Source organism: Agelaius tricolor, unplaced genomic scaffold, assembly GCF_023055355.1.
Source record: "Agelaius tricolor isolate 1412-34295 unplaced genomic scaffold, bAgeTri1.0.p SCAF_51, whole genome shotgun sequence".
Taxonomy (NCBI): domain Eukaryota; kingdom Metazoa; phylum Chordata; class Aves; order Passeriformes; family Icteridae; genus Agelaius; species Agelaius tricolor.
This window is the reverse complement of record NW_027269311.1, coordinates 1724362-1751259: the sequence shown is the minus strand read 5'-3', so window position 1 is coordinate 1751259 and position 26898 is coordinate 1724362. Positions and strand designations below refer to the sequence as shown.

General features: G+C 50.5%; 1 protein-coding gene and 1 pseudogene across 1 annotated transcript; both read left to right on the top strand.

The window, feature by feature from the left end:
• Positions 1-26898, top strand: part of LOC139604488 (zinc finger protein 850-like) — a 258481-nt pseudogene that overhangs the window by 156605 nt on the left and 74978 nt on the right.
• Positions 9245-10177, top strand: LOC139604450 (olfactory receptor 14A16-like). The gene has a single exon (XM_071455605.1). The coding sequence runs from the start codon at positions 9245-9247 to the stop codon at positions 10175-10177; it is 933 nt and encodes a 310-aa protein (XP_071311706.1).

Here is a 26898-nt window from a genome sequence, read left to right as displayed (position 1 = left end):
GGTCTGAAGCCAACTACACTCCCACAGAGAAGGAAATCTTGGCTGCCTCTGAAGGAGTCCAAGCTGCCTCAGAGGTGATTGGCACAGAAGCACAACTCCTCCTCGCACCCCGACTACCAGTGCTGGGGTGGATGTTTAAAGCAAAAGTTCCCTCTACGCACCATGCCACCAGTGCTACATGGAGCAAATGGATTGCTGTTATCACACAGCGCGCCCGTATAGGTAAACTGAATTGCCCTGGGATTCTGGAAATAATTACAAACTGGCCAGAAGGTGAACACTTCGGTCTCGCTGATGAAGGGCAACAAGAAGTGACACGGGCTGAAGAAGCTCCACCATACAACCAACTGCCAGCAGAAGATCCACGCTACGCTCTTTTTACTGATGGTTCTTGCCACATTGTGGGAATGAACCAGAAGTGGAAAGCAGCTGTATGGAGCCCCACATGACAGGTCACAGAGGCCACTGAAGGAGAAGGTGGATCAAGCCAACTTGCAGAACTCAAAGCTGTTCAGCTGGCCCTGAACATCGCAGAAAGAGAGAATTGGCCAAAGCTCTACCTTTACACTGATTCATGGATGGTAGCCAATGCTCTGTGGGGATGGCTGGAGAGGTGGAAAGAGGCACACTGGCATAGGGGAAAACCAATTTGGGCTGCTGATGAGTGGAAAGACATTGGTACCAGGGTAGAGAAGCTACCTGTGAATGTCCGCCATGTAGATGCCCATGTCCCCAAGAGCAGAGCCAATGAGGAGCACCAAAACAGTGAGCAGGTAGACCAGGCTGCAAAGATAGAGGTGTCAAAGATAGACTTAGATTGGCAACAAAAGGGGAAGTTGTTCCTAGCTCGATGGGCCCATGATGCCTCAAGCCATCAGGGCAGAGATGCCACCTATAAGTGGGCACGAGACCGAGGGGTGGATCTAACCATGGACAGTATTTCTCAGGTTATCCATGACTGTGAGACATGTGCTGCCATCAAGCAGGCCCAGCGGGTGAAGCCCCTGTGGTATGGTGGGCAGTGGTCCAAGTACAAGTATGGGGAGGCCTGGCAGATTGACTCCATCCCACTGCCCCAGACACGCCAGGGCAAGCGCTGCATGCTGACCATGGTGGAAGCCACCACTGGATGGTTGGAGACCTACCCTGTGTCTCATACCACTGCCCAGAACACATCCTGGGCCTGGAAAAGCAAATCCTGTGGAGACATGGAACCCTGGAGAGAACTGAGTCGGACAATGGGACCCATTTCAAGAACGGCCTTATCAACACCTGGTCCAGAGAACATGGTATTGAATGGATCTATTGTATCCCCTATCATGTACCAGCTGCTGGGAAAGTTGAATGGTTCAATGGATTACTTAAGACTACCCTGAAGGCACTTGGCAAGGGAACTTTTAGAAATTGGGAAATGACCTTAGCAAAAGCCATCTGGATGGTCAACACCAGAGGGTCCATCAGTTGAGCTGGTCCTGCCCAGTCTGAACCCCTGCACACAGTGGATGGAGAAAAGTCCCTGTTGTACACATGAAAGGTATTTTAGGAAGACTTTTTAGGTTACTCCCACCTCGGGCAAAGACAAACCCATCTGTGGGATTGTTTTTGTTCAAGGACCTGGTTACACTTGGTGGGTAATGCAGAAAGATGGGGAAAGCCATTGTGTACCACAGGGAAACCCAGTCATAAGTGAGAGCTGTGTGTAAGGTTTCATTGGGATGCAGATGGAAATAGAATAAGGCATGGATAATGTCCTAGACTGCAAGGTAATGTGTGTGTTCAATTCCCATCTGTTAGAGGTGGGCCAGTTATCATCTGTTAATTGGGCAGTTTTTCTTTATCTCTTCCACAAACCAATCCTCCCTCTGGGAAGACATCTGCTGTTAATGGGCCATTGAGTGTCACTGCATGACTGATAAAATGACATCTTCCCATTGTGAGATGGTCTCCCCAGAGGGAGGAGCCAAGCGTTCCTGCCTGGATACAATCTGAGATTTTGGGACACCAGAACAGTCTTTCCACTGGATTCCCAGAGGAGCACCTGCCCCTTCCACTGCATTCCCAGAGGAAGACCAGGCCCATCTACACCACCACTGGATCTTCAGAGGAAGACTACACCCTTCTACAGGATCCCTGCTCCAACAGAACCACATCTGTCTGCAGGAAGACTGCAGGAGGACTGCAGCCACTATTTTCATTGCACTGCTAGCAACACCCTGACCCACAGTGTGTCAGGTCATTTTCTGATTCTATCAGTGTTGTTTTGTATTACTGCATTGTTTATTTTATTTTGATTTCTTTGCTAATAAAGAACTGTTATTCCTGCTCCCATATCTGTGCCTGAGAGCCCCCTTAATTTCAAAATTACAACAATTCGGAGGGAGGGGGTTTTACATTTTCCGTTTTGGGGCAGCTCCTACCTTCATTAGCAGACACTTGTCTTTTCAAATCTAGACAAGGCAAAATTTTCAAAGCTTCAGTTATAAAGCAAATAAAGTTTGAAAGGACAAATAAAATAGGAATTGGGGATGTTCTGTTAGTTCCAGAAGCAGTGAGAAATTTTTTAGGACAGGATTTACAGGTGCAGTTTGACATTGGAGGGCTCCCAGAGAAGGGAAAATGGTAATTAAGCTTCTCCAATAAGGGAAGAGGATGAGGAGAAAATTCATGACATGATGTGGGCAAAACCAAAAAACTGAGGTAAATTAAACAGGAAACATATAGTAATAAAAGTAGTTAATGAAAACCATCCAGTTTGGGTATGACAATATCCACTTTCCCTGGAAGGGAGACAAGGAGTACGGCCGCTGATCCAGGACCTACTTGAGGACAGGACCTTAGAACCATGTATGTCCCCCCATAATACACCCATATTACCAGCAAAGAAGTCAGATGGGTCTTACAGGCTTGTCCAAGATGTGAGAGAAGTGAACAAAAGAACTGTGAATCCATATCCGGTAATGCCAAATCCCTATACGCTACTAAGTAACATCCCAGTGGTTTAACATGATAGACCTAAGAGATACTTCTTGGGCATACCCACTGGCAGAGGAAAGTGGGATATATTTGCTTTTGAATGGGAGGACCTCAGTTCTGGGAGGAAGCAACAGCTTTGGTGGACTGGGTTACCCCAAGGGTTTTCCGAATCCCCAAACCTCTTCGGTCAACGCCTAGGAGAAGTGCTACAGCTCTTCTCCATTAAACCTGAGATGTAGCTCATCCAATATGTAAATGATTTGCTTTTCTCAGGACAGGAAGAAAAAGAAGTTTGGGAATCCACCATGGTGTTGTTAAGTTTTCTGAGGGACCAAGGACTTTGGGTATCAAAAGGGATTCTCCAATTTGTAGAGCGAGAAGTAAAATACCAAGGACATGTGATTTGTCAAGGGAGCTGGGGGCTGAACCCTGAGAGAATCACGGGGATAGTCTCACTCCCATGGCCAAAAACTAAGAGGGAAGTCAGAAGGTTTTTAGGCCTGTTGGGATGTTGTAGGCTATGGATTGAAGGATACGCGCAGACCATCCAGTTCTTGTATGAAAAGTTAGCAGAAGAAGAGATTAGGTGGGAAAAAGACAATGAACAAAAGTTTGAAGCTTTAAAGCAAAAAATAGTCAGTGCACTGGCACAGAGTCTTCCTGCCTTAGACAAACCCTTCTATCTGTTTGTGGCTATAGAAAAAGGGGTAGCACATGGAGTGTCAGTCCAGGACTGGGGAGGATCCAGGAACCCAGTGGCCTATTTATCAAAACTGCTAGACCCTGTCAGCCAGGGGTGGCCAACCTGCGTTCAGGCTGTGGCAGTGACTGCCCTACTCATAGCAGAAAGCAAAAAATTACCCTCTGGGGGAAAATTGAAGATATATATCCCAAACTCAGTAAGCAGTATCCTAAGCTGAGAAATGGCTCACTGATTCCCAAGTGCTAAAATATGAAGCCATTTTAATAGATAATGGTTTAGAGCTGATTGTGAGTAACCAACTCAACCCTGCCCAGTTCTTGTATGGAGAACCAAGTGAGGAACTAATACATAATTGCCTAGAGGTTATAAACTATCAAACTAAAGGAAGAGAGGACCTAACAGATCAACCACTCCAAGGTGGAAAATGATTGTACATCGATGGATCTTCACGGGTAATAAAGGGGCACAGGGTATCGGGGTACGCTATAGTGCATGAAGGGTTGGTGGCCATAGAAAAGGGAAAAGTTAGAAAAGTTACCTTCCAATTGGTCAGCCCAAAATATGAGTTGTGTGCCCTAAAAGGAGCTCTGGAAATATTGGCACAGAAAACGGGGAACAAAATATATACAGGAATCAAAATGCACTTTTGGAGTAGTGCATATCTTTGGAAAAATTTGGGAAGAGAGGGGGCTTTTAAATTCAAAGGGAAAGGGACTGATTCACAAAAAATTTCTTTTAGAAGAGATAGAAACCTTACAATTACCAGAGGAAGTAGCGGTGGTATATGTTGAAGGACATCAAAAAGGGGCACAAGGGAACAATTTAGCTGATTTAGAGGCTAAAAATGCAACTGAATCAGAGACAGAAAAACTAATAATAGTATTAACCCCCATGAGAGAAATGCAAAAAGTCCCTGTATTCAGTGGGTCAGAAGAGGAAGAACTCCTTAAAATAGGAGCCAAGAAAGACAACAAAGGGAAGTGGAGATTAGCAGATGGGAGGCAAATGTTGAATAAACCCTTGGCCAGGGAAATGCTAGAAGGCATATATGGGACAACACATTGGGGTACACAAGCGCTGAGTGATCAATTTCTAAGGAACTGGGGATGCACAGGAATTTTCAGAATAGCTAAGCAGATAACTGAACAGGGTGTGATTTGTCAACAAGTGAATAATAAAATCATGACGAAAACACCCAGAGGAGGGCGAGAACTGGCCTTAAGGCCCTTCCAAAACATCCAAGTAGACTTTATTGAGCTTCCCCAGGTACAATGGTGGAAGTTTTTGCCAGTAATAGCAGATTACGTAACTCATTGGGAAGAGGTGGTACACCCTGTGAAAGCCAATGCCAATGTTGTGAGTAAAACAATTCCAGAATCAATCATTCCCCAATATGGGATGGCAAACAGGATTGATTCTGACTGGGGAACTCATTTCACATCAGAGATATTTCAGAGAGTCTTTCAGGCCCTGGGAGTAAAATGGGAATTACAAACTCCATGGCATCCACAGAGTTCCGGTCAGGTTGAGAGAACGAATCAAACTCTTAAAAGAGCTCTAGTTAAGCTAATGATTGAAACCCAAATGTCATGGATAAAATGTCTCCCTTTGGCCTTATTAAGAACTAGAACCCAACCCCAGTCAGATCTGGGGGTCCCACCCTATGAAATGATGTTTGGGTTTCCCTTCCTGACCTCACCCCAGAAGGCTGCCACCCATGAGGAAGGGGAAGCCAATGCCAAGAAATAAGTGATGTCTATAGCACAAACCTTAGAAGGGCTAAGACATAAAGGGGCAATTCCTCAAACTACCACCCTGGATTTCAGAATCCATAATATTAATCCTGGGGATTGGGTGATGATTAAGCCATGGAGAGATCAGCCTCTAACTCCCCAGTGGGAAGGTCCCTTTCAGGCACTGCTCACCACCGAATCGGCCGTGCGAGCTGCAGAGCGGGGATGGACTCATGGCAACAGAGTCAAAGGTCCAGGAGAAGAACCCAAAGAGTGGACTGTAACATCCAGGCTGGGTGAAACAAGATTGACTCTCAAGCAGAGACTGAGAGACAACCAGGAAAACACCAAGATGCCCAAAAAGCAGAGTCAAGCTTCCACCAGCCAGCTCGAGAACTGTCTTCCTGTTTTAATGGGTGAGAATTACCAGCATCTGTTGAGGAGAAGTACACAAGGGACTGTAAAAGGTAATGGGACAGCTTCTTTAAGAAAATAAGACAAAGGAAGGAGGGCAAGGCCGGGTTGGCCCCTTTGTTTGCTACCAAGAAGGCTCCATAGCCCTGCTGTGGGTAGCAACCCCGTAGGCATGGTAAGGTAGGGACAAAAGGCCATTCCAGACCTCTGTAATTCCTCAGTTGTCCTTTAATTCAACAGGGACTGGAGGTCAGGACCGAGTTGGCCTCTGTGCTCACCCCTAAGATGCACCAACTATGGGCAGCAGCCACACAGGCACGGTAGATGGGAGTCAGAGCCACACTGGACCTCTGGGATGCCCTTTTGTCCATTCCAAATAAGTGTGTCTAAGGAAAACCTGAGATTTTATTTTCCTGTTCCCACTGTCCTTGCCCCCATCAACAGATGCTCATATGACTCATACAAGAGACAGAAATTTTTTCACTTAATCGTTCAAGCAAAATGACTTATAGAAAACGAAAAGGGTGTTTGTTATAGATGAGTAATCCTAGGGTTGACTCTCACAATTAAGGGGTGAATGTTAAATATATGTTAAGAGAAGTTTTGTAGATGTACAGTTATCCTTCCCCTCCCCTTGCATTGCTATCACAGGATGGCTTCAGTAGTTGGGGCATTTGGGAGGGTTGGCTTGTTCCTATGGCAGCACCTGACCTCCAATCAAGGGGTGAGACAGTGATCTCCACCACTGGACAGAGAAGAAGGAGTCGATTGACAAGACTTTGGGAGGGGCTGGAGGTGTAAAAGACAGAACATCCATTTTGTAGATGAGCACATGGTGACTGAATTCTTTACTCCTGGCGCTGTATCCTTTTCTTGATTCAGTCTTCTGCTGTATTTTGATAAGGTCTTAATAAGGCATTTAAATTTTTGAAAGTGAAAATCTTTTCTCACATGGGGTTGGGGAACGTGGGGCAAGGTTGTCTACCCTGGGTCAACTCTAAGGTACAACTTCACTGACCTGGCCAGACCTCCTTAGGAGAGACTCTGGATCAATATCAATCACAGAATGCTGCAATCACCTTTTGTATAATAGAAAGAGAAATAAAAGACACCCTTTGAGATAGGAATACATATTACTTAGAAGCTCTTTGAAATATTTCTCTATAACAGTAAAAAGAAATCTTTCTGCTGAACTGCTCCAGACCAGAGGAAATCAAGGCAGAGCCATGGTTTGTCAGGAGTTGCTTGATCCTAATGAGCCCCGTGGTGAATTTGAAGCTGAGTCTGGAACCTCAGGGCCTTAGAGGGGATTGCAAAAAAACTTTCCAGGAGTCAAAGTCAAAAGAAAACTCCAAAGTGTCTCAAGGCATGAATGGGTCCCACTGAGGTCCATCTCCAACACAGGCTCCTCATGGATTCCTTGGAGGAGAGAATTGGAGGCAGAAATTGGGCAAAACACCTCTCAGAGATTCAGAGTGGAAAGGAACATCCAAAGTACCTTAAAAACCTTGAGTATCTCAAGGCATTAATGAGCCCCACTGAGTGTCAGTACAAAGCTCTCAAGGGACTCATTAAAGCAGATAATTGGGGCCATGATTGCACAAACCTCTCACAGAGTCTGTATCAAAAATGAAACACCAAGTACCTTAAAATAATTGAGTACCTTGAAGCATTAATGACCCCACTGAGTCTCCTTACTGACAAAGCCTCTCCAGGGACTAATTACAGCAGATAATTGGAGGCCATGATTGCACAAACCTCTCACAGACTCCAAGGCAAAACCCAAAGCCAAAGTGCTTTGAAAAAGCTGCAGTCCCTGCAGGGAGCATGAAGGAGCCCCCAGGGCCATTGCTGAGCAAGGCTCCCCAGGGACTCCTTGCAGCAGATCCTTGAGGCCACTGGGATGTGGGCTAGGGGGGGATGCTGAGGGCAGCACAAGGGGCTGACAGTGCCCAGCCTGGCTGGGGCTGGGCCAGGAGGCCCCAGGGCCTCAGCACAAGGTGTCTCCTCCCAGCCCTTGCTGGCACAGACCCTGCTGTGCCCCAGGCCACCAAGACTTGGCTTCTCTTTGTTCCCACCTGTCATCACTGCCTGCAGTTCTCTGCTCTGCCTGGGGCCTGGGGACACTTGCTCAGTCGTGTCCCTCTCTGGGACCCATTAAAAGTCCAAGAAAGTTTGGAGTTGGATTCTGCCTTGGAGTTCTGGAGAGGTTTCTTCAGCTGCCTCTCAGGGACTGATGTTCAGGGCCTGAGCACAAAGCCCCAGAGGCTGATTAAAGTCCTTGTGCTGTGTCTGTGCTGCTGAGCTGGGCTGGGCTCCTGGCCCAGAGGCAGCTCCTGGTCACCAAGAAGAGCTTCAAAAGCACATTTCTCTTGAGGAGCAGCTCTTGTGCCAGCCCAGCAGGGCTGGGGCACTGCCTGCAGCCAGCCCGGGCACAGCACAGAGGCACAGAGAGCTTCAATCAGGCAGGGCTGGGAAGTGGCTGAGAAGTGCCTGGGGCACAATCACTGCCAGCCCTTGGCACAGGAACCTCTGGCTGCAGGACAATGCAGCTGCAGCTCCTGGAGCCATCTCCTGCAGCTGGAACATGCCAATGCCTGCAGAGCCTGTGAGTACATTCTCTGCTTGTCTCTTGTGCAGAGCAGCCAGGGGTGCCCAGGGCTGTCCTGCAGAGCAGGGTCCTGCAGCCCAGGGCACTGTGCTGGGGCAGGGACTCTGCTGCCTGCCAGGGACAGCTCTCAGCCAGCCCTGGCAGCTGCTCCCAGCACTGGGGGACAAGATCTGGGTGGCAGGAGACAGCTGGTGAGGCTTGGGAGTGTTCTCCTTGTGTGGGGAGGATTCTGCATTGTTCAGGACTGCTCCCAGCATGGCCTTTAAGTGCAGAACATTTCCAAGTAGATTATACAGGGAGTATAGCAAGGCAGAGGCTGCATAAAAGGGGATATCCTGCTTTTTAAATCTACTGCGCTGAGTTGGAAATTGGACAGTGATATTCATCACTCAGTTCAGGCTGAGAAAAAAAAATATTCTCTGATCAGAATAAACCAGGCAGCAACAGCAATCACCACAGGACCCCTTAGAGGCAGCCTCAGAGCTGCTTTTCCAGCCTCCTCAGGGTTGCTCTGACGTTGCCATCAGAGCCTGCAGAGCCAGAGCTGCCCCTGGGCAGTGCCTGAGCTGGGAGGGCTCTGCAGGGCAGAGCTGAGCCCCCAGGGCTGGGCTGGGCTCTGGCAGCACTGGCAGGGCCCAGCCCTGGGCACAGGGAAGCAGCTGCTGGCAGGGACAGCTCCAGGCAGCAGAGCCCTGGGCAGGCAGTGGGGGGAAAGTGCCCCCAGCCTGTGCTGGGATATTTCAAGTCCTCTCCAAACCCAACTATTCCATGATTACTTTTCTTACAGATCCCCATGCCAAGGCACAGCAAATGTCCAACAGCAGCTCCATCGGGCACTTCCTGCTGCTGGCATTGGCAGACACGCGGCAGCTGCAGCTCCTGCACTTCTGCCTCTTGCTGGGCATCTCCCTGGCTGCCCTCCTGGGCAACGGCCTCATCATCAGCGCCGTAGCCTGCGGCCACCACCTGCACACGCCCATGTTCTTCTTCCTGCTCAACCTGGCCCTCGCTGACCTGGGCTCCATCTGCACCACTGTCCCCAAAGCCATGCACAATTCCCTCTGGGACACCAGCAACATCTCCTACACTGGATGTGCTGCACAGCTCTTTTTCTTTGTGATCTTCATCTCAGCACAGGTGTCTCTCCTGACCATCATGTGCTACGACCGCTACGTGTCCATCTGCAAACCCCTGCACTACGGGACCCTCCTGGGCAGCAGAGCTTGTGCCCACATGGCAGCAACTGCCTGGGCCAGTGCCTTTCTCTATTCACTGCTGCACACGGCCAATACATTTTCCCTGCCCCTGTGCCATGGCAATGCCCTGGGCCAGTTCTTCTGTGAAATCCCACAGATCCTCAAGCTCTCCTGCTCAAAATCCTATATCAGGAAACTTGGGCTCATTGCTGTTGGTGTCTGTTTAGGACTTGGTTGCTTTGTGTTCATTGTTTTCTCCTATGTGCAGATCTTCAGGGCTGTGCTGAGGATCCCCTCTGAGCAGGGACGGCACAAAGCCTTTTCCACCTGCCTCCCTCACCTGGCTGTGGTCTCTCTGTTTGTCAGTACTGGCATATCTTCTTACCTGAAGCCCTCCTCCATGTCCTCCCCATCCCTGGATCTGGCCCTGTCAGTTCTGTACTCAGTGGTGCCTCCAGCCCTGAACCCCCTCATCTACAGCCTGAGGAACCAGGAGCTCAAGGCTGCAGTGTGGAGACTGATGACAGGATGGTTTCGCAAACATTAAACTTCTGGCCAGTTTCTACAAATCACTTGTAATATAAGTTATCTTTGATCCTTCTTGTTCATTTAATTTTGGAGGTTCTTTTCCTTTGTTTTAGTATTGTTATATTGTCAAAAAAAGAAATGTCAATCTTTGTGCCATTTCTCATTTTGTTTCTCTCCACCTTCCCTGTGACTACACACTGGGTCAGTGAGGGGTTGTGCTCTCAATGGCTTTAAAGGAACTAAAGCAAATCCCAGCAGAGTTTTCTGCAGAGATGCCCTTGTGTTGCCTTCTCTGGAGCTGCAGCAGCAATGTCTGTGTGCAGAGCTGGGGCAGATCAGTGCTGGCCCAGCAGCTGTGCCCAGCAGCAGCAGCAGCAGCAGCACTTGGTGTTGCCAGTGCTGCTGCAGTGGCCCTGCCCCGCTGCCCTGGTGGCCCTGGTGTTGCTGCAGGGCCTGAGTGCTCTCGGGGCCGGGCACAGCCCTGGGGGTGGCAGTGCCGGGGCTGCAGCAGGGACAGGCCATGGGCACTGCTGGGGCAGCGCTGACGCCTCAGGCCAGGCCCTGGGGGCTCCAGGCTCCTTGCCCAGGCTCTCTCAAGAACACGGCCAGGCCAATGCTCAGCACAGAAACCCCCGTGAGCAGCCCCAGGCTGGCCGTGGGCAGGCTGGGGGCAAACAGCATGGCTGGGGCTCTGCAAGGGCCCTGGGGCAGATGGGAAGGAGCAGCAGAGCAGGGGCTGATCCATGCCCAGTGCGCTGCACAGCCCAGGGCAGCGTCCCAGAGCGTCCTCATGCAGCTGCCAACAACATCCCCCCTCTGCAGCCCTGGCCTCTCCCCCAGCTCACACAGGTGCCCCATCCTTGCAGGCACAGACACGGCAGCACTGCCTCAGCAGCCCCTGTTTGCATTGCACACAGCAGGGGCAGCACCCCCATGCTGTTGCTGTGGGGACATGAACCTGAGGGAGCACAAATGCCATCAGCCCCTGGGGCCAGCAAGGCCTGCGAGACACCAGGGAAACCACTTAGCTTTGTCCTGGCCTGTGCACTCAGCCAGAAAGTTTGTTCCCATCAGCTGGGAGTTTCCTGTGCCACTGCAGACGCTGTTGCTCAGAGCCAGGGCTGCCTGGCAGCCACCCCCAAACTGCCCTGAGCATTTCCTTGGCTTCACCTTTGCTTTCTTTACTCTTCCCTTGAACAAATTTCTTCCCATTGCCCAGCCCTGTTCCCTGCCCTGCAAACAGCCCATCCCTGTTTGCCCTTTCCTCTCTGGCCCCACTCCCCATTGCAGTTCCTGACTTGGCCCCATGGGAACGTCCCTTGGGCAGCAGGATCATCCTACAAGTGCTGCAGGAATTGTCTGCAGGCTCCTGCAGTGCCTGCTGCTGCTCCCTTGCCAGAGGCACCCCAGGCCAGGGGGGCACATCTGGGCTGCTGTGTCTGCCTCTGGGGCTCCCTGTTCTGGGCAATGAGGAGGAGCTGCAGAGGCTCTGCAGGACTGACAGGATGGGCTTTGGGGCTGCCAGGAGAAGCTGAGGGACCTGGGATGCTGGAGCTGCTGAAGAGGAGGCCCAGGGCTCATCCTGCAAGTGCTCCAAGGGTGGTTTCAGAGAATCCCAGAATCAACAAGGCTGGAAAAGACCTTGGAGATCATCAAGTCCAAACTGTGCCCTGACACGGCCTTGTGTCCCCTGAGCCTCCTCTTCTCCAGGATAAACAACCCCAGCTCCCTCAGCCACTCCTCACAGGACTTGTGTTCCAGACCCCTCCCCAGCCTTGTTGCCCTTCTCTGGACACGCTCCAGCCCCTCCATGTCCTTCCTAAATTGGGGGGCCCAGGACTGGACACAGCACTCGAGGTGCTGCCCAACCAGTGCTGAGCACAGGGGAAGAATCCCTGCCCTGCTCCTGCTGGCCACACCATTCCTGATCCAGGCCAGGAGCCATTGGCCTTCTTGGCCACCTGGGCTCACTGCTGCCTCATGTCCAGCCTGCTGTCCATCAGTCCCTGCAGGGCCCTTTCTGCCTGGCTGCTCTCCAGCCACTCAGTCCCCAGCCTGTAGTGCTGCAGGGGTTGTTGTAGCCAAAGTGCAGGACCCGGCACTTGGACTTGTTAAACCTCCCCTTGTTGGATTTGGGCCCTGGATCCAGCCTATCCAGGGCCCTGTGCAGAGCTCTCCTGCCCTCCAGCAGATCAACACTCCCAGACAAATTGGTGTCACCATGGTTCCATGAGGCCCCAGAGTGTCCCAATGCTCTCTATGGTTCCATGAGGCCTCCCAGTGTCACAATGTCCCTTTGGTTCCATGACACCCCTTAGTGTCACAACGTCCCTTGGATCCTTGGGCCCTGCACTGTCCCAAAGGCACCGTGGTCCCCCAAGGCCCTGCAGTGTCACAATGGATCCTTGTTTCCATGAGGTCTGGCAGTGCAGCAATGCTCCCCTTGGTTCCACAGTGTCACAATGGCCTCTTGGTCCCAAGGGCCACCACCGTGTCAAACATGTTTCCTTCATTTCACGAGTCCCTGACGAGCAGCCCTGGCCAATTGGTTCCATGGGGCCCTGCAGTGTCACAATGGCCCCATCATGACACCAGGTCCTGCTCTGTCACAATGCTCTGCATGGTTCCACAGGGCCCTGCAGGGTCATAGTGGCCTCTGTGGTTCCATGAGGCCTCAGAGTGCCACAATGAATTCCTTGGTGCTGCAGTGTCACAATGGAGCCCTGGTGACACGAGATCCTGCAGTGTCCCCAGGGACCCTTGGTTCCATGGGGCACCACAGTGTCACAATTGTCCCCTCAGTTCCCAGAGTCCTTGCAATGGAACAATGGCCCCTTGATTCCATCATCCCCAAGCTCTCCCAAGGGTCTCCTTGGTTCCACTGTGCCACAATGGCCCCTTGGTTCCATAAGGCCCTGCAGGGTCACAGTGGCCTCTGTGGTTCCAGCAGGACCCAGACTGTCACCATGGATTCCTTGCTTCCATCCAGCCCCACAGTGTCACCATGGCCCCTTGGCTCTGTGCTGCCATGTCGCACACAGTGTCACCATGGTCCTCTTGGTGCCACCAGGCCCCACAGTGTCACAGTGGCCCCTTGCTTCCCCAGGGCCCTGCAGTGTCACAATCATCAGAGAATCAACCAGGCTGGAAAAGACCTTGGAGAGCATCAAGTCCAACCTGGGACCCAACACCACCTTTTCACCCAGACCATGGCACTCAGTGCCACATCCAGTCTTTCCTTAAACACTTCCAGGGATGGTGACTCACCCACCTCCCTGGACAGCCCATTCCAATGCCCAATCACACTTCCTGTGAAGAATATTTCCTAATGTCCAGCCTAAATGTCCCCTGGTGCAGCAAAAGGCTGTGTCCTCTTGTCCTGTCACTGTTCCCTGGGAAAAGAGCCCGACCCCCACCTGGCTGCACCCTCCTGTCAGGGAGATGTAGAGAGTGATGAGGTCTCCCCTGAGCCTCCTCTTCTCCAGGATAAACAACCCCAGCTCCCTCAGACACTGCTCCTCACAAGACTTTCTTCCAGTCCTCTGACCAGCCTTGTTGCCCATCTCTGGACACGCTCCAGCTCCTCCATGTCCTTCCTAAATTGGGGGCCCAGAACTGGACACAGCACTCGAGGTGCTGCCCAACCAGTTCCCAGCACAGGACAAGAATCACTGCCCTGCTCCTGCTGGCCACACCATTCCTGATCCATAGGAGTTCCAGGGGCTGGATGAAGGAAATGGTGGGGAGGGGGTGGGGAAAAATTCTGATTGATTGTCAGCCATGAAGTGTCTTGATTATCATATCTGTTCAAACTGCTTTAAAAGCTGCTGGGGATCAATATCAATTGGACATTGCTGAGATCAATCTATAAACAGGAAAATAAAACTTAACAGAACAAAACTCTACTCTTGGCATTGTTTTATACTATTGTATATTCACTTTGAGTACACTTCTGTCATCTGTCTAATTAACCACATTAAGAACTGAAAACTTGAAATGTTCCCCAGGGCATTTTCTTGTTCAGGTATTCTGAACAAATGTTTATGAGCTCTTCTCACTGAATTCCTGAACTGAAGAGCTCAAGAAAGAAGAAGTCTCCAGGGCACTAAAATCCATCAGCAGCCTGCAAGTGGTTGAGGATCCATCCCCATGAGAGCAGCAATGAACAGAAATGGGCACAGCTTTGTGGCTGCTGTCCCAGCTTTGGCATGGGCCCTGGGCCTGGAGCAGGAGCAGCTCTTGAGGGCCCCAAGGCCGGGGCTCTTGTGCTGCCCTGGGCAGATGGGATGGCAGCAGGGGCTGCAGAGCTCTCAGCACCTCAGGCCGAGGGGAGCAGGGCAGCCAGGGAGCCTCCTTTGGCCTTGGCCAAGCACCTTCCCCCATGGCTGGGGCTGAGTCCTGTGGCAGCTGCAGCTGCTGCTGTGGCCTTGGCAGGGGCTGAGGCCGTGGGGCCAGGGCACAGAGCAGCCTGGGCTGAGCAGAGCTGTGGGGCCAGAGCCGGCTGGGCTGGGCTGGGCTCAGAGAGGCCCTTGGTGCTGCCCAGAGCTCAGGGCAGCTGGCAGAGCTTGCAGGGAGCTGGGCTGGGCTCCGAGAGCCTGGCCCAGAAACCATCAGTGTCCATCTCAGCCTGGCTGAGCGTGCAGGGGCAGGACTCAGGCCAGGCCTTGTGGGGCAGGGCCAGCGCCTGTGCAAGGCATTGCAAACAGGCAAGTGGCCCAGAGAGGAGGCTGCTCTGTGCCCTTGGTGGCAGGGACAGAGCAGGGAGGGGGCCCAGGACATTTGTCAGCGCCAGCCTCTGTGCCCATGTGTTGGCAGCCCTGGCTGCTGAGCCCAGCTTTGGCCTGGGCTGAGTTTGGCTGTGGCCCAGCTCCATCCTCCTGCGGGGCTCAGGGCCTGTTCCCGGCCATGGCCAGCCCTGGCTGCCTCTCTGCTGGCCCAGAGGCCGGCAGAGCCTGGGGCAGGGCTGTCTGTGCAGCCCCACAGGTGCCAGGGGCTCTGCAGGAGCTGGCAGAGGCTGCCCAGCAGGGAGGCCATGGGGCACAGAGCCCCAAGGCTGCTGTGGGCCCCACGGCACAGGGGCCGTTCCCAGCCGCAATGCTCCTGGCCTGGGCTGGGCCTGCACAGGGGCTGGGCCACCATGGCTGGGCCAGCACAGGGCCACAAAGGGGCCACGCAGCCGCTGCCGGGGCTGACAGCAAGGCCAGGCACACACAAGCAATTGCTGAGCATGGCCTGTGCTGGCCAGGCCTGACTGTGCCAAAGGCAGAGCTCAGCTGCCCTTGGGGGCTGCAGCAACACTCCAGAGCCCAAAGAGCCTCCATGGCTGGGCTGGTGACCAAGGCTGCAGGAGGGAAATGCAGGGCTGCTGCAGGATGGGGAGGCCATTGAATTCCAGCACACACCTCAGCTCTCTGATGATCCCGGCACCATGCTGGGCCCTGTTTCACACTGGAGCAGAGCAGATGTTGATGGGACAGGAGCCCTGTGGGACTGTCAGGGACCTGCAGCTTGCAAGGTGCTCTGCTCTCCCTCAGGTGCTCTGGGAGAGATCCAATCCCAGCTGGGCACCTCAGGGCACAAGTGGCACTGCCTCGATGATGTCTGCCTCGAAATTGGCACAGGTGTTACTACCTGTTGGTTTCATAATACACAAGCAAATCTTTATTATCTGGGTCATTAGAGTACTTTCAAGAAATGGCAATATTTTTCCGCCAGTGTCCTGGTTTGAAAAGGACGCGAGTTTTTTGGGATGCTGTTGTCAAACCAATAGGTGCTCAGATTTGAATATTGGCACCTGGTGTGGCCACTGAGGACATGGATAGGCCTCTGAGAACACAGGGGGTTAAAAGCAGGGAACTCCCAGGGGGAGCTCTCTTGGGTTCTGTCTGTGAAAGAGGTCAGAGCTGCCCTGCCCGGCTGCGGGCTGGCAGGGGAGGGGAAGCCATGCGGCCGCGTGAGGTAGGCCGGGCCTTGGACAGAGAGGGGAGGTGAAGGCCCCTGCAGGATGGAAGGGTGGAGGAACATTGGAGAGTCATCGGGCAGCCAGCCCCCCAGAGAGAAAGAGAGAAAGAGAGAGAGAAAGAGAATGAGCCTGTGCCTGTGCTTGTGCCAGCTTGAAATTCAGTATCACATGCAGGCAGCACGGCCAGGCATAAAGGAGAAGGGGGGTGCAGCGAGAAGGTGCCTGGCAGGGCAGCCATGGGAGTTCTGGACAGGCAGAGCCTGAGATTTTTAACCCTTTTCTTGGATGATGGAAACCTTACTGATCCTCCTGGAGTTGAATGAGAAGAGAGATAGAGATGAGAGAAGAGGAAATGGGCCACGAGAGAAGTTGAGAAGAATCTTCGTTGAGAGGAGGTGATGGAATGGCCTTTGGCTGGACTTCTCTTGTATAGCCATGAACAGAACCATTTTTTTCCTGTGACGCAGAGACTGCATCTAGGAGGAGGCAATGGCTTGGAGCCAAGAGAGTGCAGTGATGTTATGTGAAGGAGTGTGTGAACAGAGACAACGGGTGAGGAGGGTGGTGGTGCTCTCCATCTTCAGGGAAGAAGAAGAAGATCTCTGTTCTTGACAGAGATCCCCTCGGCCCCAGGGGCTGAATTTGGGAGGGACAGGTGTCCCGAAAGTGAGAGACTGTGCTTTTTTTGGAACTGGGCAAAGCATCCTTAAAAGGGGAACCCTAGAAGCAGCTCTGGTCCATGTGCAGTGGTGAGAGCACTGGGCATGAAAGGAAGATGTCACGATGGCAAATGGTCTCCAGGCAGTGCCACGTGTGACATGGAAACACAAAAGGTCTCAACTGTGTTTCCAGGGGAAGCCTATGGCACAAGAGGGACTCCTCTCTTCTTGATGAACTGAGAACTGATTATCTAAAGGGTGGTGATGGACTGAGAGTTGGTGATCTGAGGGGTGGTAACTGAATTGAGAATCCAAGGTTTTGTCTTACTGTGATGTATTGGGAATTTGGTGGGGGGAGGAGGAATGTTTGGAAGGTTTTCATCCTGAGTTCTCTGTGTTTCTTTTATATATTGTAAGTTAATAAAGTTTTTTTTTTTTCCCTTTTATTCCTCAGCTGGAGCCTGCTTTGCTCTATTCCTGGTCACATCTCACAGCAGACACCAGGGAGAATGTATTTTCATGGGGGCACTGGCATTGCACCAGCGTCAAACCGTGACACCTTTGTAGCAGATGATTGGCCTGTCTATAACTCAGAGCTCCTCCACACCACAGGTAAGAGACCCAACCTGGCAGATACTTGGGGCAGGTGGACAAAAATGCTGCCCAATGCTCTAGAGGAACCCCAAGAATTGGACCTGTTGGGGTCCTCCAAGGCCACGTACTGTGTCAAATTTTACTTTAGATGCCTGAAAAACAATTGGCCAGAAACTGACCGGACCAAAAACACATACCAAAAAGACAAATCAGCAATTAACAAAGCCTGTAACTATCCCTATGGATAACTATCAACTATATTGAAAAGCGGTAAACGCCTTATTGCCTATCAAATTTTAACATGGTCTGATTTCTTTAACAAGAATGCTAACAAATGTGCCATATAAAATGATGCCAGATACAGTCACAAAAAGCTGTTGGGTTGTTCAGCAATATGCTAAATTGCACGTTATTATATTTATTTTCCAGTAACCCGGCACTTCAAAAAGTCTTACTGAATTTCTGCTTCCATGGAATTTGCAGTTACCATGGGTTTTTCTCATAACTGAGTTACTTATAATTCTAACATGCTTGTTACAACTTGAATCCCTCCAGTGCACCATCATGCTGTTATTTCACTTATGGCTTATTCACCTTTAAGTAGTTTTTTTGTGTTAATAACCTTGGACAAAATTACATCATGCCATTACCTGTAACTTTTAAGGATGTTCATTTTAATTCTGTTAAATTAAAGCCCAATATTGTAATACTCAGTTACATTCTGTTAAATTAAATAAGGCAAAGGTTTTTTTTGTTAAATTTTGTAGATTTAATTTCTGTTAAGTTTCAATATTACTAAATTTGAACAATGTTCTGTTCCAGTTTTTATGGGTCCAGTTATGTTTGGTATTAATAGTAATTAACTTTGAGTTCTCTCGAGTGCGCTTTTTGTTCTACTAAGGTGATAATGAATTTAATTTGAAATCCTTTTAGGGCTGAGTTTAAGTTCCTCTTGCTAAGCTCTAGCGCTGTCCAAATAAATTTCTATCAGGTTTGAATGTTATTTAATCTGAGGTATCATAAATTTTACTAGTGAGCTGTTCAGTGTTTTCCTTTGATGCATTTATTCTGTCATAAATACATCAATCTTTGTATTACTGTTTTTATAGCCAGCTTTTCATATGCTTTACCATCTTTTGGTGTAATTATCTACAAGACACGTGTCATTTCAGGATCCTCCTTTTGTTCTCTAGCTGCTTCTGTATCTCTCAGACCAGACTACCCCTCTGGCTGGGCTCCGCACTCTGGCTCTATGGTTTGACCCAGTGCTGCTTCATCATTTTTAAGTATTTTTCAGAGTTCCAAGAAATGATATCTCAGCTTTGTGGGAAGCCTCCTCTAAACTGATGGTATTGTGACATCTACTCTAATCAGATGCAGCCCCAATTATTATTACAGAACCACTCCAACATTCTGCTGGGTTTAAAGCATCTCTGTGCTGAGGGAATTTTGGAGGAGACAGCTCTTGCATGGTTCATTAGTCTGTCACCCCTAGACCTTTACTCCTAAGTGCTATTCTCAAGAGCCTTGTTTTAAATGATGTTTAGGGAATTCTCTCCCACTTAGAGCTTGGGTGGTGGCCAGGCCTTTGCTCCTCCTGGATGGGAATTGCCAACAGACCCAGATGTTTTCTGCATCAAAACTAGATTTGAGTTGTTTTGACTTGGCAATTTGACTCTCTAGATATGACAGTTGAACTCTTTTTAAAGGGAGCTTGGGAATTATTATCTGGAAATAATTCTCCAAGTCCCCCCTGAAGCGAGGTTTGTCAGCTGTTTGCAGACTCTGGGATGATGGTACATTATTGCAGAGATTGCTATTTACCTAATTCCACCTATGTTGTTAGCTTTGTCTGCTATTTGAAATATTCCTGATTGTTGTATCCATATTATTCCTAATTGCTCTAAGTTTCTTGTCCACTGCATGTATTATTTTGCTGTGATGTTTCTTCATACTCATAACAAAAGACATGCATCTCATTCTTAAAAAACAATAAAGAAAAGGAATGAATGCCGTAAGAACGTTCAAATAATGCAATATGTACATGAGAAATTTGGACGACGAATCATTTTGAATAATGCAATATTTACATGAGAAATTTGGAAAAAAGATCATCACATCTAAATCCCAATTGAGTGTACCACAGTGAAGCCTGATTGATTCATTAACTTCAGGAGAAGATGTGCCTGTGTTTCATCAGCAGCAGCTCAAAGCAGTCACCTGTTCATTCCATCAGATACTGATCAGCTCTGAAAAAATGAGGCCCAGTGCAAAGAGAAATAACCTCATCACCTTGCAGCCTTTGCTTAAAAGGTTTCCTTGCAGCCTTTGTGGCCAGGGCAGGAACAGGAGGAGGACTGCCCAGACATGGCTGTGTCTGGACACTGACAGAGGCAATTTGCCAACAAAAGCCTCCTGGCATCCTCACGGTACAGAGCTCCTACGAACCTTCTCCAGTTATTCCCTGTTCCAGCACCCAGGAGGACATTCAGTGATGTCAAAGATCAGCATTTCCAGCTCATAGACTTTCTCATACTTCTCAACTCATTGGAAACAATGGTCATTTCTTTCCATTTCCCTAAGAGACATTGGACATTATTCTTTTGTTTTCTCATGCTGCAAAACCCTGCGTCAATGACTTGATAGAATTTGGTAAGTTTTGTTGATTGTAATTGGTCTTTTATCTATCTTATCCCATATCTAACAGATAACCAGTGATAACCTTGATGAGATAATACCCTCACAAGAGTGAGCTGTTTCAACATCAGAACATAGGAGCCTTTTTTAAATGAACGAGAAGGGGGAGATGTCATAGACAGGTAGAATAATGATAAAAGAAAGGCCCTATGAAATCAGGCCTTGTTCTGCCATGTTAATAGCTGGCCTGCCATCACTTCTGAGTGCAGCTAAGCAGTTACAAGTTCCCATGTGAAGCCATTGTCAGAATGAGACTTTGTGAGCAATCTGTTCTGAGGGTGAAAAAGAAATGCACCTCAACAACAAGGGATTTGTCCCATGAGAATCAGTGAAGAGAACAGGTAAACAATACAATAGAGAGATCTGATGCACAAGTAAAATCTATTTTATTAACCAATAATAGAATAACTGATAAGAAATCTCTGAACTAACTAAAGTTGAAAAACACAAGGTTTTTCAAACTGTGTAAAATGAGTTGCATGAATAAAGAAGAAAGAGTTCTCCAGCTCAGCTGGGTCCTCTGGGATTTCAGTTCCCCCCTTCTTTGAGGCTTTGGGTTCCTCCTTCTTTGGGGCTTTGGGTTCCTTCTTCTCTGAGGTTTTGGCTGCCTTCTTCTGTGGGATTTTGCTTTCCCTCCTCTCTGGGGCTTTGGTGTCCTTCTTCTCTGATGCTTTGGTTTCCTTCTTCTCTGGGATTTTGGTTTCCTTCCTCTCTGATGCATTGGTTTCCTTCCTTTCTGATGCTTTGCCTTTCTTCCTTTCTGATGCTTTGCTTTCCTTCTTCTCTGAGATTTTGGTTTCCTTTCTCTCTGATGCTTTGGTTTCCTTCTTCTTCTCTGGGGCCTTGGTTTCTTTCTTCTCTGGGATTTTGGTTTCCTTCTTCTCTGGGGCCTTGGTTTCTTTCTTCTCTGGGGATTTGCTTTCCTTTTTTGGGATTTTTGTTTCCTTCTTCTCTGGGATTTTGGTTTTCTTCCTCTCTGGGGATTTGGTTTCCTTTTTTGGGATTTTGGTTTCCTTCTTCTCTGGGGTCTTGGCTTGCCCCTTCTCTGGTTTTGGAGGTTGCTTTCCCACAGACACACCCTTCTTTTCCTTCTTCTGCATTTCTTCCTCCTCTAAGGATTTTGCCTCCTTCTCAAGCTTTTTAGCTGACTGCTTCAGCTCCCTTCTGCAGACAAAATAGAAACCATGGCTGAGAGTCCCTACCAGAAACTTGGGCTCCCTAGTCCTGGCTGGCCCCGCACTTCATTCCTTGACCCTGAGGCCATTTCCGTGAATTCTCCTCAACCCACAGAGGCTGGGAACATCCCAAGTGAGGCCATTGGTGGAAGGGGACCTCCAGGCCCAGCCAAACCTCAGCTTTGCCATCATAAGCTCTTGACTGTGCAAGCTCCCTCTGAAGGCACAGCCAGACCCCTCCAGCCCCTGCCCAAGGCTGATCCAGCAGCTCTCTGTGCTGGTGCCTGAAAACGCCCTTTGTCTCTTGGCTTCCCAGTTTAGAGCAGAGCACAGATTGCTGACATCTGCTCATCTCTCCTACAATTCTTACTCAGCTCATTCAGCTCCCTTCCCCCTGGGCATGGCTGAAGCATGATTTTAAAGAGTTCAGATTTCAGCTGAGGCTTAGAAGCAATTCCCATTGATCAGGATGTAAGTTAGACAGGCAGACCATAGGTTAATGATTATGAGATGCTTAAGCCAGAGCTGAATGTTCTATTGTTTACCATGAGGAGCTTCTTTCTAGAAGGAAGTGGAGGAAGTGAACTGTTATAAGAACATCTTGAAACCAGGAGAACAATGCTTAGGACCTGGGCTTGATGTCAATCAGTCACTAAGCAGGGGACCTTGGATCGTGCCAGAGGGTCACAGAGACCTGATGAAGACATTCCTGACTTCATCCCTTAAGACCACAGACCCAATTCGAGACCCAATTCAAGGGAGGAATTGCACAGGTGTGAAGGACCAATGAGCTCATTTGAATACAGAGCGGGGATGGGAGGTGCTGGGGTTGTGCAGATGTATTGTATGTAAGATCTTGGGCAATAAAGAGAGGGCAAAGAACCTTGGACAGCGCGGTCACGCCTTTTAGGGACGGCTCTGGTGCCGCCCGCCAGTGTTAATAAACACACCACTGTCTAACTTTAATTAGTTAGTCTGTGTCCGTGACCTTCGGTTTTAATGACTCCTAGCCTGCTCCTTCATGAGAACAATGCTATCAGTCAGAAAGCAAAGGCTGCAGGAACTCCTCTCCTGCAAGGCAGGCTCTTGTCAGCCAGATTTCCTGCTGGAGCCCAGCTGTGACCAAGCAAACCAGTGCTGGCTGCCATGGAAACCATTGGAAGCAGCCTCGTCCCTCTCCTCCCCATGAAACCAACTTCAGCCTGGCCTGAAGAAGTCCTGATGCACAGGCTGGCTTGAAGCAGCCTCCACTCCCAGCTCCACCCTGGGCCTGTGTGTCCTGAGCTGGGCTGCCTTGCTGGAGCTGAGCTTCTCCTGTGCTTGCCCACGGCTGCAGCTGCAGGGGAGCCTAAAGGACATGAGCTTTTCTGGCTGCTGTCCCACCATAAGGAGAACCCTGGCAGATCAGCATTGCCAGGGCTTCATATGGGGCAGCAGCAGGACCCTAAGCAAGGTTTGCTCTGTGCCCCACGCCTGCCCATACCACAATGCCACTGTTTTGGTGAAGAAGGGAGATGATGGAGAAGATGCCACTCAACACCATGCACTTCAAGACACCTCTAGAGGCAGTGCCAAGGCAAGCCCAGAGCCCAGCTCCCTGCAGGCAGCAGCTAAGCCAGGAGGGCTCAGCACTCAAATAGAGAAGATGTTGTGTCTCAACAGGAGAAGGTCCTTCCTCTCTTGGCAGCCAGGGAGCTCAGAGTGGCCCTCCCTGTGTTGCTGCTGGCCCTTGCTATGCAGCACCTCTGAGCTCAGAGTCCTTGGAGCAGGGAAGCCCTGCAGGGACAATAACCCATGGCAGAGCAGGAGCCCATGGAAGGCTGACTCACCTCTCCCTCAGAGGGGCCTGAGAGCCACAGTTGATCTCCCGGGGGCTCAGGGAGGAGCTGACACGTGAGGCCTCCCCGGGCACCAGCCCCTCGTAGCTGGGGCCTCCCTCCACGTGGCACAGCTCCGGGACACTGCAGGTGCTGCTGAGGTGGCCAGAGAAGGTGGAGGAGACCTGCTGGCTCTCTCCTGGCTGCAGCACACCTGGCACTGGCAGGATACTGAAAGCCTGGGTGGAAGACAGGAGAGATTGAGGTGCTGAGCATGGAAATGGATGCAGAAGAGCATCTTGGAGCAAAGTGCAGCTGTAGCCAGAGGGGCCTATTCCCCAAACACTGCCAGAATCACCCTCACCTCATCCTGCATCCATGCCACTGACCAGTGCAGGGACCATGGGGAAAATCTTCTCCCATCCTCACGGATCAATGCATTAATTAGTACATTACATGAAAGTGACCTGGGATGTCTCCTGGCAGTAGAAATTCTCTCTGATGCACAACTTGCCTTTAAAAAGTTTCAAAACTTCCTGCTTTTAGAAAAGGAGGAGACTCAGAGTGAGAGCTCTTGGAGCTGAGGGAAGGAGCCCAGCCCAGCTCATCTGACTCCTGAGGCTCTTCCCCTCTCTCTCTGATTTAAATGCTGCTTTCTCAAGGTGCTACAGCAAAAGCGCCTGCAAAAACTTCCTGTGGAGCACCTGAGGAGTTCCAGGAGGAGCAGTGCCCTCCATAGGTGCTGCACAGCGTCCTTGGGCAGCCCTACAACGTGTCCTGCACGGCCTCTCCAACAAGCAGCTGCTTCAGCAGCCCTTTGTGATGGGCCTGCAGGGATGGGAGGCCCCTCTGTGGCCAATGCTGAGGGCCCCCAGCGGCACTGGCAGCTCCAGCCCTGCTGGCCACACTGACAATGGGCAGTGAGACAGATTCCCTCCTGCCTTCTCCGCTCCCAGGGGAGCGGGCGCCACGTCCAGGGAGCACCTGAATCCCTCCAAGCCTCGTGGCAGGTGAGGGTTTGCAGGAGTTGGTGCTGGCACCTGGAAAACAAGCCATTTTCTGTGCTGGGAGGAAGAGACAGCCACTTTGCAAAGTCTCCCTTTGTGAGACAGCTTCAGGGCCAGCAGTGCAGCAGCAGCTCTGGGTGAAAGCAGAGCCCTGCAAACAGGGAGTCTGGCTGCCTTGGGAAGAGGCTCCATGGAGATCAGGATCATCCCAGCTTGCTCTGGGAAGGAAGCTGGAGGTCTTACCATGATGATGCAGAGAAAAGCCTCATCTTACTTTGGGAAGGAAACAAGGCAAAAAAAAAATCCCACACTCAACACAGGCCTGTAGGATCTGAGTCAGCTTCTCCAAGGAAAACTCTCCTATTTCTCCCTCCCACACAGCCCATGTCCAGCCACTGGCCCTGCTGCCCAGCCCACTGTCAGCACAGCACAGCAGGGCAGCAAAAAGGGAGCTCAGCACAAGCAGGACTTGGTGCTGGCAGGCTGGGGAGGCAGCACAAGCAGTAGGGGTACAAGAAAATCTACCTCTGCTCCTGGAGATTGGGCAAAACCCCACGATTCTTTCAGGGCTGTGGCTGCCTCCTCCACATTTCTAATCCTGAAGCGTCTCCTTAGAGATGCTGAGGAATCCAAACTGGGTCTCTTCCCCTTTGGTGGTTGGGGTTGGAATTTAGATGGGTAAGGCTCACATCTGGAAAAGAACACAGCTATGAACAGGGACCTGCAGTGGGAGGGAGGGACACCTGCACGAGCAGCTCCTGGCCAGGATGCAGCCCCTGGGTGGGTGCTGGCACGTTGACCTGAGAAATGGTTTGATCCAGCCCTTCCCAATCCAGGCTGGAGCAGGTCTGTTCTAAAGGCAGCCCAGGGATGACCCTGAGCTGCTGCAGCAGCTGCAACTGCTTGCATTGAGCAACTACAGAGGACAGGCATGAACACCTGGTGGGGATGCAAAAAGCACAGTGGGACAGGGAAAGACAGAGAAGGCAGCAAAAAGGTGAGATCTGAGGCACCGAGGGGCAGACCCAGCCAGTGCCCAGCCAGCAGAGCCCCCCCAGTGCCCAAGGCCAGAAACTCTGCAGCTCCACCAGGGATTTATCAGGAATGTTCCCCTGACACTGCTGGGGGGTTGGTTGACATTTCCCAACACTCCCAGGCGACTCAGGTCGCATTCCCCATCCATCCATCCATCCATACATACACAGGCTGTGGTGCTGGGATCCTGCCAAGCTCTGCCAGCCTTGGGCTTGGGGAGATTTCTGCCAGCTGTCCTGAGCTCCGTAGTTGTGCTCTCTGTTCCAGGAAGCAAGCAAGAAAGATTTAAAAAAAAAAAAACCACAAAACAAACCACAACAGGGAAACCTAAAAAACCTTCAACAGCTCAACCTTGCTTAAGTTATTTCTTTAGGGACAGCGACCACTCTCCAGCTGAAATGCTGGGCTTTTGGGGAAAAAGAAAATTACATGTTCACCTCCAAATCAAAAAGGATTAAGGTAAGAGGACCTTTCAAACTAAAAATTATTGGCCCAAAGCTTTTGCCTTTGCAAGAAATCTCTAGTTAAGACCAGGCTGACAGTTAAACAACTGGTCCTTCTGGTGGGGAGAAACCCTCCTCTTTAAGGGAAGCAGCCTGATAGTTGAAAGCAACTGTTTTCTCAAACTTCAGGCTCCCTGGCGCAGCCTGCATTGCCTGTCCTTCCTGTTCACTGATTTACAGGCAGTGCCACAATGGCCCAGGTTCCGATGTCTGGTGCCATCCAGGGAATTTGGCATCGCCATTTCCATATGTTTTAATGTAAGTTTCAATCCTTGCAACCCCCTTCAAATGCCAGCTTTCCTTTCTTTTACAGAAAGCTCAAGGTTCCCAGAAGTCTTCTGACGTCCTCTTTTGTGCTCAGAGGGATGACATTTTCAAACAGATGTTTCCAAAGTTAACAGCATTTGAAAGAAGAATGAACTGAAATGCCCCTGGATTCCAGCTTAGCCAAGCTCCATTCTGTGTCAGACACTGAGATTGCCACCTCTAAGGCAGGAGCTGTTTGTGCCCCCCATCCCTCCTGTCCTTCTCCCCAGCAGCCTGGGCCTGTTTTCCCCGGCAGAATCCCTGTCCCTGTGCACCCTGCCAGGAGCAGCTGCACACAGGCTCACATCTCCCCTTGCCCTCACCAGTGGGTTTCTCTCATCCCCGAACACGCCGATGGCAACGTTGGTGCGATGAGTGCCCAGGGCCTGCACTTCCACCACAACTGGGATCTCTGCTGTGCTCTGGGGCTGCACAATCCCACAGGGCTTGGGGCTGGAGTAGAGCACAGCAGAGTCCTCCTTGCGTTTCTGGAAGGGACAGAATGAAATGCAGCTTCAGAGACACCTCTGAAGGAACTTTAGACTCCTTAACATCCACTGCAACAGCAACTTACACACACGTTTCAAACTCCCCAGCACAAAGGTAAAAGGCACACACAAGATGCAAGAATTGTAGGCTTAGCACTCCCAGGGGAACCTGCAAGGAGGCTGCCAGCACAGGCATTGGTGTCTGTGGATGCAGCAGCTTTTCACAACCCTCTAAGATCTCCCACATGAAAACACCCTGAAGACCAGAACATCAACTGTTTCCTCAGGAGCTTCAACTGCCTCCTAAAGTTTACAGTCGGGTAGGATCCTGCTCTCAGCAGATCTATAAGACTGAAGAGAAACCAGCAAGTTCTTATCCAAACCCTTTTTTCCCCTGATAATCTCCTCAGTAATATTTGACAGAAGGAGGTGGATGTGATGCCAAACCTGGGGAATGAGCCCGTAGCAGCCAGGAAGGTGGCTGGGATTCCTAATGA

Bases quoted from the DNA above. Each gene is read 5' to 3' on its own strand.
- LOC139604450 (XM_071455605.1), top strand. From the start codon at position 9,245: ATGTCCAACAGCAGCTCCATCGGGCACTTCCTGCTGCTGGCATTGGCA.